This window comes from Saccostrea echinata, unplaced genomic scaffold, assembly GCF_033153115.1.
Source record: "Saccostrea echinata isolate AGI-Se365-2 ecotype Australia unplaced genomic scaffold, CSIRO_AGI_Sech_v1 ptg000073l, whole genome shotgun sequence".
Lineage (NCBI taxonomy): Eukaryota > Metazoa > Mollusca > Bivalvia > Ostreida > Ostreidae > Saccostrea > Saccostrea echinata.
This window is the reverse complement of record NW_026889822.1, coordinates 539,859-552,808: the sequence shown is the minus strand read 5'-3', so window position 1 is coordinate 552,808 and position 12,950 is coordinate 539,859. Positions and strand designations below refer to the sequence as shown.

The following is a 12,950-nucleotide window of genomic DNA, read 5'->3' as shown; positions in this document are numbered from 1 at the left end:
ACACTTTCAAACTTACATGTAATTAACTACTTTCTAAGTAGACCAATCTTGTGGCCAAACGGGGCATTCATGTCACCTGGCCTGCGGCTAATTACGGAACACCCGTGTAATTATGTCGGATTACCCAGGTGAAATCGTAATGTAATTATCTAGTTTTGATGACAAAAAAAGCGCCGGAATTCGGAATGTACAGTGGTCGGAATATACAGTGTTTTGTTCTATATAAAATTTAAAGAAATTTTTGGGAATAAAATATGAGGTCGGAAAGTCCAGTGTGCCGGATTGCACAGTTGTCGGATTGGACAGTGGGCACTGTAATAGCAAATATTAAAGAGGAAATGTCAACAAAAGGATCTGCATCATCAGTGGATTATCTCTCCTGGTATGATTTCATTTATAGTCTTTTACTCTTTGTTCTGTATTCTATATTTCACTGAAAGGGGGGATGTATTTATTATCGAAATTTTTAAATTGACATTTGTTCTGACAAAGTTAAAGGTGTTGTCGTACTGTGTGAAGTTTTGTCAGACCAGTTACATGCACAGAAAGGAAAATAAATAATTGCACTAAATTGCCCTTTATTGTTTTCAACAGCATTCCCATCTCACAGTTTTCTTTTCTTTAAGGACAGAGAGTCTTCAAGGGTCCTCCACACACACCCAGTTTATATTCTCATATTTCTGAGCATTACTTTTAACAAGCGTATTTATCAACCTTTAAAACTGGCTAGGAATTGAAATATAATTAATTTAATTTATACTGATTTTTTTTTTTAGTTTAATTTTTTAGCTCACATGAGCTGAAAGCTCAAGTGAGCTTTTCTGATCACCCGTTGTCCGTCGTCCGTCCGTCTGTCCGTCCGTCCCTCCGTCTGTAAACTTTTCACATTTTCAACTTCTTCTCAAGAACCACTGGGCCAATTTTAACCAAACTTGGTACAAAGTATCCTTGGGGGAAGGGGAGTTTAAATTGTTAAAATAAAGGGCCAAGTCCCCTTACAAGGGGAGCTAATCAAGAAAAGACAAAAATAGGGTGGGGTCATAAAAAAATCTTCTTCTCAAGAACCACTGGGCCAGAAAAGCTGAAACTTACGTGTTACATGGAAGCATCCTGGGATAGTGTAGATTCTAAATTGTTAAAATCATGACCCCCGGGCGTAGGGCGGGCCACAATAGGGAATCCAAGTTTTACATTAAAATATATAGGAAAAATCTTTAAAAAACTTCTTCTCAAGAACCACTGAGCCAGAAAAGCTGAAACTGATGTGAAAGCATCCTGGGGTAGTGTAGATTCTAAATTGTTCAAATCATGACCCCTGGGGGAAGGGCGGGGCCACAATAGGAAATACAAGTTTTACATTGAAATATATAGGAAAATTCTTTCAAAAAACTTCTTCTCAAGAACCACTGAGCCAGAAAAGCTGAAACTGATGTGGAAGCATCCTGGGGTAGTGTAGATTCTAAATTGTTCAAATCATGACCCCCGGGGGTAGGGCGGGGCCATAATAGGAAATACAAGTTTTACATTGAAATATATAGGAAAATCTTTAAAAATCTTCTTCTCAAGAACCACTGAGCCAGAAAAGCTGAAACTGATGTGGAAGCATCCTGGGATAGTGTAGATTCTAAATTGTTCAAATCATGACCCCCGGGGGCAGGGCGGGGCCACAATAGGAAATACAAGTTTTACATTGAAATATATAGGAAAAATCTTTAAAAATCTTCTTCTCAAGAACCACTGAGCCAGAAAAGCTGAAACTTATGTGGAAGCATTCTCAAGTAGTGTACACTCTAAATTGTTCAAATCATGACCCCGGGGATGGGGGGGGGGGCACAATAGGGAATCCCAAATTTTACATTGAAATATATAGGAAAAATCTTAAAAAATCTTTTCAAGAACCACTGGACCAGAAAAACTGAAACTTATGTGGAAGCGTCCTGGGGTAGTGTAGATTCTAAAATTGTTCAAATCATGGCCCCTGGGGGTAGGGCGGGGCCACAATAGGTATTACAAGGGGGAAAGTCTGGTAATGAACAGCAGGGTCAAAGTTACTCTGGTGAGCGATGTGGCCCATGGGCCTCTTGTTAAGTTTTAAGATTTTTCTTTCCCATCAAGTTTTGATAAATAGCACAACAAATTTTGTTTTTTTTTTTGTCGTGGCAGATATTTTTAAGCTCACAAAACAACCATGAGAACTTCATTTTATCAATCAACATTTTTTTTTAAAGAAATTAATAAAAGTTTTAAAAAAATCAATATTACTCATTTTCTCTAAAATACATGCATGAAAAATTAGGGAAGATTCCTGGTAGTATACATGGTATAGAAGAAACATTAATGATATAAATTACTACAAGAAATTAAATAAAAATCAATTTTATTGATGTAGAAAAATCATTTTCAAAATGTTCTTTTTTCAGAGTTATCTTTCCTGTTACATTTATAGAACTCAAAACTTTGGTAAGTTTACACACATGTCATCATACTCATGTTACACATTATATTCAACTCTGAACATCTCTATATCAGTGAGCATAACTAGAAATGCACACTATCAATATTTCTGAACACATAATGAGATAGGTATTACTGAAATGCACAAATCAGTCTGCAAAAATAACAACTTTCACAACAGACTTTGTTGACGATATCACAACAAATTGATTAGCCTGAAAGTATAAATGAACTAAAACATTTTCTCATAGATATATACCTGTTATTTACAAATTATTATGCTACAAAAACTCAAAGGACTGCTGGGTTTTTTTTTTATTGAAAAAAATCAACGCCTTATTCTTTTGGTCATGCCGTGATCATGCCATGTGTTCATTATTTATGTGATTAGGGTGTCACTCTCAGTTTACTGCATATTTTTCACTTGTCAAACCTTCATCTTCAAGTGTGAACCGAGCCGGGCACCACGTAAAATTGAAGATTGCAACTGTCGTACCGAGTCCGTAGGACAATATCATTTTAACTGTGGCAAAAAGAGGAACTTGCAATGGCATATTAAAATGATTCTAATAATATTGATCATTTGTTTCACTTTCAAAATTTCAAGATAACAGCTGCAGTTAAACTCAGTGTTACATGTGAACTCAGTCTTCAAAAGTATTAGGAGTTCTGAGTGACCACCTTCACATTAAACATAAAATCACATGAAAAATCACCATCACATGAAAAACCACCTTCACATAAAAAACCACCATCAAATTAAAAAACCACCTTCACATGAAATAACCACAGCATAACATAAAAAAGTACCACCTTCATATAAAATAACCACAGCATAACATAAAAAAGCACCACCTTCTCATGAAATAACCACATAAGGCAACTATGGCATTCCATAAGAACTGTAGCATCATGGTTTTATATTTTAGTCTTTGACCATAACGCTACAGATCCCATAATGTAAATATAAAGTGCAATTTACAGTGCAAAATTTTCTGCGCACTTTGGGGATGTATTTCCAACATTGGTCAATGAACGACCTTTCCTCCCCTAATTCTAGACATATTCTATAACCAAACTGTATATTTTATCCACCACCGTTTATAGTCGTCTCTACAGTCCAATAAACTCGCTTGTTGTGAACTTGTTGTCGGATGGCATAATGAGTAGAGTGGAAAGAGTGCCATGTATTGCATTAAAAATTTCCAAACAATTTAGAGGAATTTTCTAACCCCTCCTGAGTTTTAACAGTCAATGTTTTTTTCCCTGGCTTATCATTTTTTTTTTTGGTGGCTGCCCCTTACCCCCATTTGATAAATGTTGCTACAGGCCTGTCTTGTGTGATGACTCCCTCACACTATGATCCTCAAGAAAATAAATTACTAATTAGGTTTGTGACTGACTGTCTACAGAAATATATCAAGTTGATCAATCTCGTAGAAAGCTTGCCCATCTATGAGATTGATCAACCTTATACATTTCTGTAGACAGTCAGTCACAAACCTAATAAGTAATAGTATCCTACTCGATTCTTTCAAATGGTCATTTTGTTTCAGTTTGATACATTTTCTAGTAAGTAATTGGACTAAACAATTTCAGCCTTGCCAACAGGACCGAAAGTTTTTTGACAACTCTGATATAACATTAAAAAGTGCAACTTTCTTGAACCTAAACAATTTTATATGTATCATATATCATTAATATACCGTATATACTCGCATATAAGTCGGTCCGCCTATAAATCGGTTGTACTTTTTTGCAGTAATTTTGGAGGGATTTGCCATTGACCCGCTTATAAGTCGGAACAACTTTTTGCCAGAATTGGTTGACAATTTCAAATTGAAGGTCTGATGTTTTAAGTTGGTTTCAATCAATATTTAAAAAAAAAAAATGACGTTGATATTTAATTTTAAATCATTAAAAAATAAGTAACGCGTACTTAAGATAAAAATAAAACTATTAAATGTTATAAATACTTGTACTTTATGCATAATCTTAGAACACATAAATGATTTAAAATATAAAGACTTTGTTCAACAATAATAATCGAGATTGTTTATAAAATACTACCTTTTGTCGTCCTGAAAAATACCAATCTTTCTATGACTCGCCTATAAGTCAGACACAGAGTTTTTGACCAAAATTTAACTCCCAAAAAACCGACTAATAGGTGAGTATATATGATATGCTAATTTACTAAGCAAACTTCTTAATATTAACTTATGATCTCCATGCCTGGAAGATGCATTAGGCCAATGAAAAGAGGCCTATTGGCAAAATTGGTCACCAGAATCATTTGATGTCTGTTTTAGTCATGACTTCTTGAAGTTAAGATTTAGCCACAATATAGTTTGAAATTTTTTATGGGATCAGGGGTGTGTACTGTAATTACCATTGCCTGACACCAGGGGCTACCGATTTTAGAGATCAGGCAAGCAAACATCAATTAATGCGGCAATGGATATGGCAATTAACGGATATAGGGAAGTGTTTTGGTATCCTTGGCAGAATTCTGAACAATTCTTTGTAAAATTTTATGCATGGTTAAAATGAACTTTGTTTTAATGAATTTACAGATACATGTATAGCGAACTGTGAAGGCTATAACCAAATTTATTTATATCTTTTGCAAGAGATCTCAACATCTAAAAAAAATTCTCAAATTACATGTACATGTAATTTTGTTTAAAATTTAATTCCAGAGCTCCAGATAAGGTGCGTATTTGCAGAAATATGCATTGAATTTTTCAAAATACGCATTAAAAATTAAAACAGGGTGTACAATTACGCATTAGCAATCATAAATAAGCATTACACTACTAAAGTACTGCGTACAACGGATTGAATGATACAAGTATTATTTAACTAATTATGTGAATTGAAGTCAGCTCAGTGTTTGAATTTTTATCAAAAGGAATTTTGATTTATAAGCGTATTCAAAATAACTTAGGCCGATTTCCAGTTCGGAAGAAAGATTTGAATATTAAATACTCATACTTTGTCTGAAAATATCACAGATTTCCACTGTTCATATAACATCCAAATTTCGTTCTTGACGCGTACACATCGATCGATATATTGTCAAAATTGCGCAAAACATGCATGGTGTCTAATTTATCCTTTATCACTATTTATTAAACAGTTCCTGTATATTTACCATTTTATGTAGCAATAATATCATCTAAAGTGCGCTGACAACCTTTATTAATTGTATAAAAATTATTGCTTTTTTGCTTTCCATGTGTTCCTGTGCTATAATAGCGCCAAGCGACTTTAAATGCAAACGGGGAGTAACTCTAAAAATTTTATCTCGATTAATGCCAACAATTTATATAGCAAAACCTAATTATATATTTTTCATTGAAAGCAAACAAACAAGTAAACAAAATAGAAAACAACGGGGCAGGATATTTTGAGAGGGGCAGGTGGGGATGAGAATTTAAAGATTAATTTTATCTGGCCAAAGGAAGGATATTTTTCTCGGTAACTCTTGCTACGGTCGATATAGGCCTAATCTTGAATGGAGTTCTGTGTGCCCCTGGTAACTTTGCCTACCGTATGGTCTTTCTGGTGAAAACGACATGTTTCTCAATTATAGCCAAAAGCTGACAATTTTTTTTTTTATTAAATTTCATTAACCTAATTGATAAATGCAGAATCTGTCTCTTTTTTTTACATTCCTCTTTCAAAAACACATTTTGATAACAAGCTAAATATCATATTAGATGTCAAAAGAACAATAAATTAACAAAATACTCTGAGATTATTTTGCTGAAAAGCAAAATCTGCATTGATTTGAAAATCAGGGAGTAAATACACTTTGAGGTAAAAAATTATCTGGAGCTCTGAATTCTGTATTTCACTGAAGGGGGGGGGGGGTATTTCGAATATTGGATATATTTACTTTAATAAGCCATAGGAATTCATTATATGGTAATAAGGAATTAGGGAAATAGTGAAGTAAATTCACAAGTCCCCACAACTTCGCTGTGACCAAGTTTTAGTGTACAGTAACTGTTACAGTTATATAATTTATCATTAGTGGTCAAGAATTTCAGCACAGTCTGATATAATTTTAGTGTCTTTTTACATGAAAGTTAGTCATCCTGGAAGAAAAACAGACTAATAGAAAACTAATATCTATCCTCATTTCAATATCAACCTAAGAAAAATTCATGCATTTCATCATGTTCATACTGTATTTTCAAATACTCTATTCTTGACTTACTGTAATGTAAAATGATTTTTATTTTTACAGGCACATTTTTAGCATTTGGCATACTGGAATTTTGGATTACGTTGAGTATTATTCTGACCTAATAAAAGAATTGAGGTCTCATGGAAGATGTGGAGTGGAAGGGGAATTCAGTCAGCTTCTAATATTCTTCAACAAGATATTCCTGTTGAATGCTATGTGAGTTTGTGTTATGCTTGAAAAAAATTCAAAATTTAGTTATAATAAACACTTTTGAGGCATATGTCTTGTATATGTATGTTTCTTTTTAGCTCACCTGTACTGAAATTGCTAGTGACCTTTTCTGATCACATTTTTAGCTCACCTGAGCTGAAAGCTCAAGTGAGCTTTTCTGATCACCCGTTGTCCGTCCGTCTGTCCGTCCATCTGTCCGTCCATCTGTAAACTTTTCATATTTTCGACTTCTTCTCAAGAACCACTGGGCCAATTTTAACCAAACTTGGTACAAAGCATCCTTGGGTGAAGGGGAGTTGAAATTGTTAAAATGAAGGGCCAAGTCCCCTTCAAAGGGGAGATAATCAAGAAAATACAAAAATGGGGTGGGGTCATTAAAAATCTTCTTCTCAAGAACCACTTGGCCATAAAAGCTGAAACTTATGTGGAAGCATCCTGGGGTAGTGTAGATTTTAAATTGTACAAATTATGACCCCAGGGGTTAGGGCGGGGCCACGATAGGAAATCCAAGTTTTACATTGAAATATGTGGTAAAAATCTTTAAAAATCTTCTTCTCAAGAACCACTGGGCCAGAAAAGCTAAAACTTAAGTGATAGCATCCTGGGGTAGTGTAGATTCTAAGTTGTTCAAATCATGACCCCCGGGGGTAGGGCGGGGCCACAAAAGGGAATCCAAGTTTTACATTGAAATATGTAGTAAAAATCTTTAAAAATCTTCTTCTCAAGAACCACTGGGCCAGAAAAGCTGAAACTTATGTAGAAGCATCCTGGGGTAGTGTAGATTCTAAATTGTTTAAATCATGACCCCCGGGGATAGGGCGGGGCCACAATAGGGAATCCAATTTTACATCAAAATATATAGGGAAAATCTTTAAAAATCTTCTTCTCAAGAACCACTGGGCCAGAAAAGCTGAAACTTATGTGGAAGCATCCTGGGGTAGTGTAGATTCTAAATTGTTCAAATCATGACCCCCAGGGGTAGGGTGGGGCCACAATAGGGAATACAATTTATTATTGAAATATATAGGAAAAATCTTTAAAAATCTTCTTCTCAAGAACCACTGAGCCAGAAAAGCTGAAACTTACGTGGAAGCATCCTAGGGTAGTGTAGATTCTAAATTGTTTCAATCATGACCCCCGGGGGTAGGGCGAGGCCACAATAGGGAATCCAAGTTTTACATTGAAATATATAGGAAAAATCTTTAAAAATCTTCTTCTCAGGCACCACTGGGCCAGAAAAGCTGAAACTTATGTGGAAGCATCCTGGGGTAGTGTAGATTCTAAGTCGTTCAAATCATGACCCCTGGGGGTAGGGCGGGGCCACAATAAGTACTACAAGGGGGGGGGGGAGAAATCAGGTGAAAAACAGCAAGGCCAAAGTTACTCAGGTGAGCACTGTGGCCCATGGGCCTCTTGTTTGGTGTCCATCTGTAAATTTTTAACTTCTTCTCAAGAACCACTGGGCCATTTTCAACCAAACTTGGGTGAAAAGCAGGGCATAATAATAATAACCCCTGCATCCAGGTTCAGTAAAAGGACCCTGCCCCAATTGAAATTTGCTTTTTTCCCCCAAATTTTTGAGTGACTCAGGTAATTAACTTAATGCTATCTGTTTTCCTCCATTACTGTGCATTCTCAGTCATCTAATGTACGTTAACATTTGAACATTTTTAGCTTCTTTTCTAGAACCGCTGAACCATTTTCATCCATTTTTGGCATATAGCATCTATGGGTAAAGGGAAACTTAAAAATTGTAATTTTCATGGTCTCCTCTCTCCAGAGGCCTGAGGGGTGGGGCTAAAACCATCAAAATTAATTCTATCTTTAAAAAATTGTCTTCATTACTTGACATCAAGTAGTCATACTGTTAACATGATTGTATAGTAATAGGCATTGTGAAATTCATGAGTTAGGGGTATTGGAGTTGGATGGGCTCTATTGATCATATATTGAAAATGCATGAATTCTTTAAAAAGCTTCTCTTTCCCTGTATATCATGGTATATTGAACAGATAATGTAAGTACGTGGTTGAGATGTGCAAGGTGCCTCTTGCAAAATTTTATGGCTCCTGGGTCAGTGGTTCTGGTTAAAAGGCGGGGCTCTCTTGATTATATAGTAAAACTGTATTTTATTTCTTTGAAAATCTTTTTCTTTGCTTCTGGGTATGCAGACCAATGCATGGTTATGATTAAAGTTGTCTCTTCCAAATTTGTGTATTTCATGACCACTGAGTAGGGGGTTCTAGAGTTAGGCCAGCACTCTGTTGATTATTTAGTAAACTTCTGAAACTAATTTTTTTTTACAGTAGATATAATTAAACTTTTCTGATAATTGCTTGCTAACTGCAATAACCATGATAACAGTGAGTTGTGAAACCTGACCTGTATTGTTGGCCAGGTAGCCGTATACCATATACAGTAAAACTCGCTTATAGCGAACACGCTTATAATGAATTGACGTTAACAGCAAAGTGATTTTCATTCCCTGTGGTTTTTTTAATATAATTTTGTGAACTTAAAGAATATAATGAATTACATTTATAACGAAGCAAAATCATGCATTCCTGGCACTTCATTTTAGCATGTTTTACTGTATATGGTATAATACCAGAATATGTCCAGAAATTGCTATAATCAATAATTTTGTATGCCCCAAAAATATTGGAAACAATACATTCTTTCTTATTTTATTGCATTCATCATCTTCGCTAGCCAAGGGTTTCTGATCCACTACTCTCCTCACAAACCCTTGGCATATGGTGCTGTCAAAGGACGGGAAATGTTTACGTCACGTGATCTCGAATCTTACCACATACGCACAGATTGCGTCATCGACAAAAATAAAAAGCAAATTTAAACATTAAAGTTTTTAGAGAATAATTAACAAGAAGGTATTGAGTGATGTTTACTTTCTATTTTAGGTGCAAATCTACATCTATAATATAGATTCCAGGTCACATTATTTGCACACCATAACTATTTATAGAATGACGTTATCTTACAGATCGTTGTTTACTTGAGTTTTTCATTCCCATGACTAAAGAGTCAAGATATACCCCGAACGCAGATATCGTCATTTACAAAAAACAATTGTTGATTGGTCGAACTATATCAATCAACTCCAATCACAACTCGAGAAAAAAATCCCAACTTTTGACAGCACCATAGGCCAAGGGATTATGAGAAGAGAAGCAGATCAGAACCCTTGGCTAGCGAAGATGTGCATTCATCGGGATGCACATTTATTGAACTCATGCATCCTCTGCAAAATTAGTGCATAATTTACCCAAGATGCACAACAAAATGAATCACTGAAAATGAGACAAAAAATACCACATCTTGTACAATAAATGATCTTCAATGACCAAGAGAGGCCAATGTAAAGGGTATGTGATGGGTTTACTACAGGTGCTCAAGCACAATTGTTTTGTTTAGACTGCATGGTGATAGTAATAAATGGGAGTGCAAAAGCACTGACAAGTAAGGGCAGGTAAATAAATCTACTTTATATGTAACTGAATACTTAAATAACTATTTTGTTGATCCCTGACCATCCTATTTCTTCTGGACAAAATATCTTCATCTATCAGTTTATTTTGTTGTATTCATACTATGGACCATTTACAGTGTTGTATTATACTCAAGTGACCATTAAGGCCCTTGGGTCTCTTGTTTCTCAGTATTGAGTAAATACTCATCTGTAGCAGGAATGAATTTTGTTATTTTAGGAATGACTCTAATTCTTGGCCAAATTATTCGAGTATAACCTGGTTTGGGTCAGTTTACGCTTTATAATCCGCGAAGCGGATTATAAAACAGCGTAAACTGACCCAAACCAGGTTATACTCGAATAATTTGGCCAAGAATTAGAGTCATTCCTTATAATTTAATTTTAAAATCATTAAATAAATATGTGTAAAATTTCGTTGCTTTTTATTAGTTCAAATTTGCCGCTCAATAATACAACCGTAGTAACGGAAGTAACGGAAGTGATGGGAAGCGAGGGGAGGTAAAAACTGATACATAGGCCTAGCAGCTTGTTTACATGTGGTAAGATCGAATTATTGTTTGAAGTTAAAGGTATATTTATTAAATCTGGAATTTTCCATGAATCCCGAGGACTGGAAATGAGAGGATTGTATGCATACAGATGATTCAGCTGGTTGTCAGGGGGGTGTGTCCCCATACCAAACCAGGTTATACAGAAATAATTTGTGTTCCTTTTTGGATATTAACCAATCAGAGGCTAGAATACAAACAAAATTAAATTATATAAATTTATGCCTTGTATTTTAAATGTAATGTCGTTATAAATGTTTTCATACATATAGTTGTATACTGACTTATTCCCCATATCATTTGTTTTTATTTACAAACCTTCTCAGATAATAGCACGTGTTGCTTCCATCAAATCTTACAGGTAAATGTTTACGTTTGATGATCTAAATTCTCATTGGCTATCAATACGGAAGTTAACTTTTGGGTGTTACTAATTTCAGTCAAAGTTCATACCCTTGGGGTGTATTAACTAGATTTTAAATTAAAGTTTCTATTGTTTCCTAAGGGTATATAAACCTGTGTAACTGTTAGACATGTGGGGAAGCTTGGAAAGCATTAATTTGCTGTAAGTTCTCTCACTTTAATAAAGGTTTATTAGGTATTTAACAGGTTGCACCCCTAGAAATTATGTTAAGATATTAAGCATTTTGACTATAAATTGTCATCGTCTGTTGCTCTGTTAAATTTATTAGGCCATAAATCTAAAAGTTAGGAGTTAGGATACATGTGTATTTCTATATAAATAAGGGGTTTTTAGCTCACCTGAGCTGAAGGCTCAAGTGAGCTTTTCTGATCGAAATTTGTCTGTTGTCTGTCGTTGTTGTAAACTTTTCACATTTTCATCTTCTTCTCCAGAACTACTGGGCCAATTTCAATCAAACTTGGCACAAAGTATCCTTGGGTAAAGGGGATTCAAGTTTGTTCAAATGAAGGGCCACGCCCTCCTCCAAGGGGAGATAATTATGAAATAGCAAAAAATTAAGACATTATTGAAAAATCTTCTTCTCAAGAACCAATGGGCCAGGAAAGATGAAACTCATGTGGAATTATTGTCAGGTAGTGTAGATTCAAGTTTCTTCAAATCATGACCCCCCAGGGTAGGGTGGGGCCACAGTGGACGATCAAAGTTTAACATAGGTGTATATAGGAAAAATCTTCAAGAATCTTCTTCTCAAGAACAGCAAAGCAATGATTGGTAATATTTATATGGAAGCATCTGCAGGTGGTGTAGATTCAAATTTGTTCAAATCATGACCCCCGGGGTAGGGTGGGGCCACAATGGACGATCAAAGTTTTCATAGAGTGTGTATGAAAAATCTTCAAAAATCTTCTTCTCAAGAACAGCAAAGCTATGATTGGTCATATTTATGTGGAAGCATCCTCAGGTGGTGTAGATTCAAGTTTTTTTTCAAATCATGACCCCCGGGGGTAGGGTGGGGCCACAATGGACGATCAAAGTTTTACATAGGAATATACAGGAAAAATCTTTAAAAATCTTCTCAAGAACAGCAAAGCCACAGTTTGTCATATTTACCTGGTAATATGGAAGCATCCTCAGGTAGTGTAGATTCAAGTTTGTTCAAAACATGACCTCCAGGGGTAGGGTGGGGCCACAATGAAAGTTCAAACTTGTAGAGAAAAAAGTCACAGTTAGTCAAAAAATTATGTAAACATCCTTAGTTAGTGTATATTTAATTTTGTTCAAATCATACCCCCCACTCCCTTTAGGGGTAGGTTGGGACCACTTATGCATTTAAGCTTTTCAATACTAAACTGATTTTTCCTTTTATCCTAGCCACAGTGCTCAGGTGAGCAATGTGGCCTCTGGGCCTCTTGTCTCAAATCCTTTGGAAGATAAATCAAATGTTTTTCAAAACAATGTTCTAATTTAAATAACCTATAACTCTTGTTATTGTTTAACCTGAAAAAAGTTAGCTCCCTTTCATATCAAGTACATTACCTCCCTTTGTTCTTGCTGGTGTGACACATTGTAAGTCATATCACGTTG

The 12,950-nt window shown here is 35.3% G+C and overlaps 1 protein-coding gene across 1 annotated transcript in view; it reads left to right on the top strand.

The window, feature by feature from the left end:
• The first annotated feature begins 254 nt into the window (after positions 1-254).
• Positions 255-12,950, top strand: part of LOC133176319 (uncharacterized) — a 52,846-nt gene continuing 40,150 nt past the window's right edge. The window contains 2 exon segments of the mRNA XM_061311448.1: positions 255-382; positions 6,713-6,868. Coding sequence (XP_061167432.1) covers positions 255-382; positions 6,713-6,868 — 284 coding nt within the window.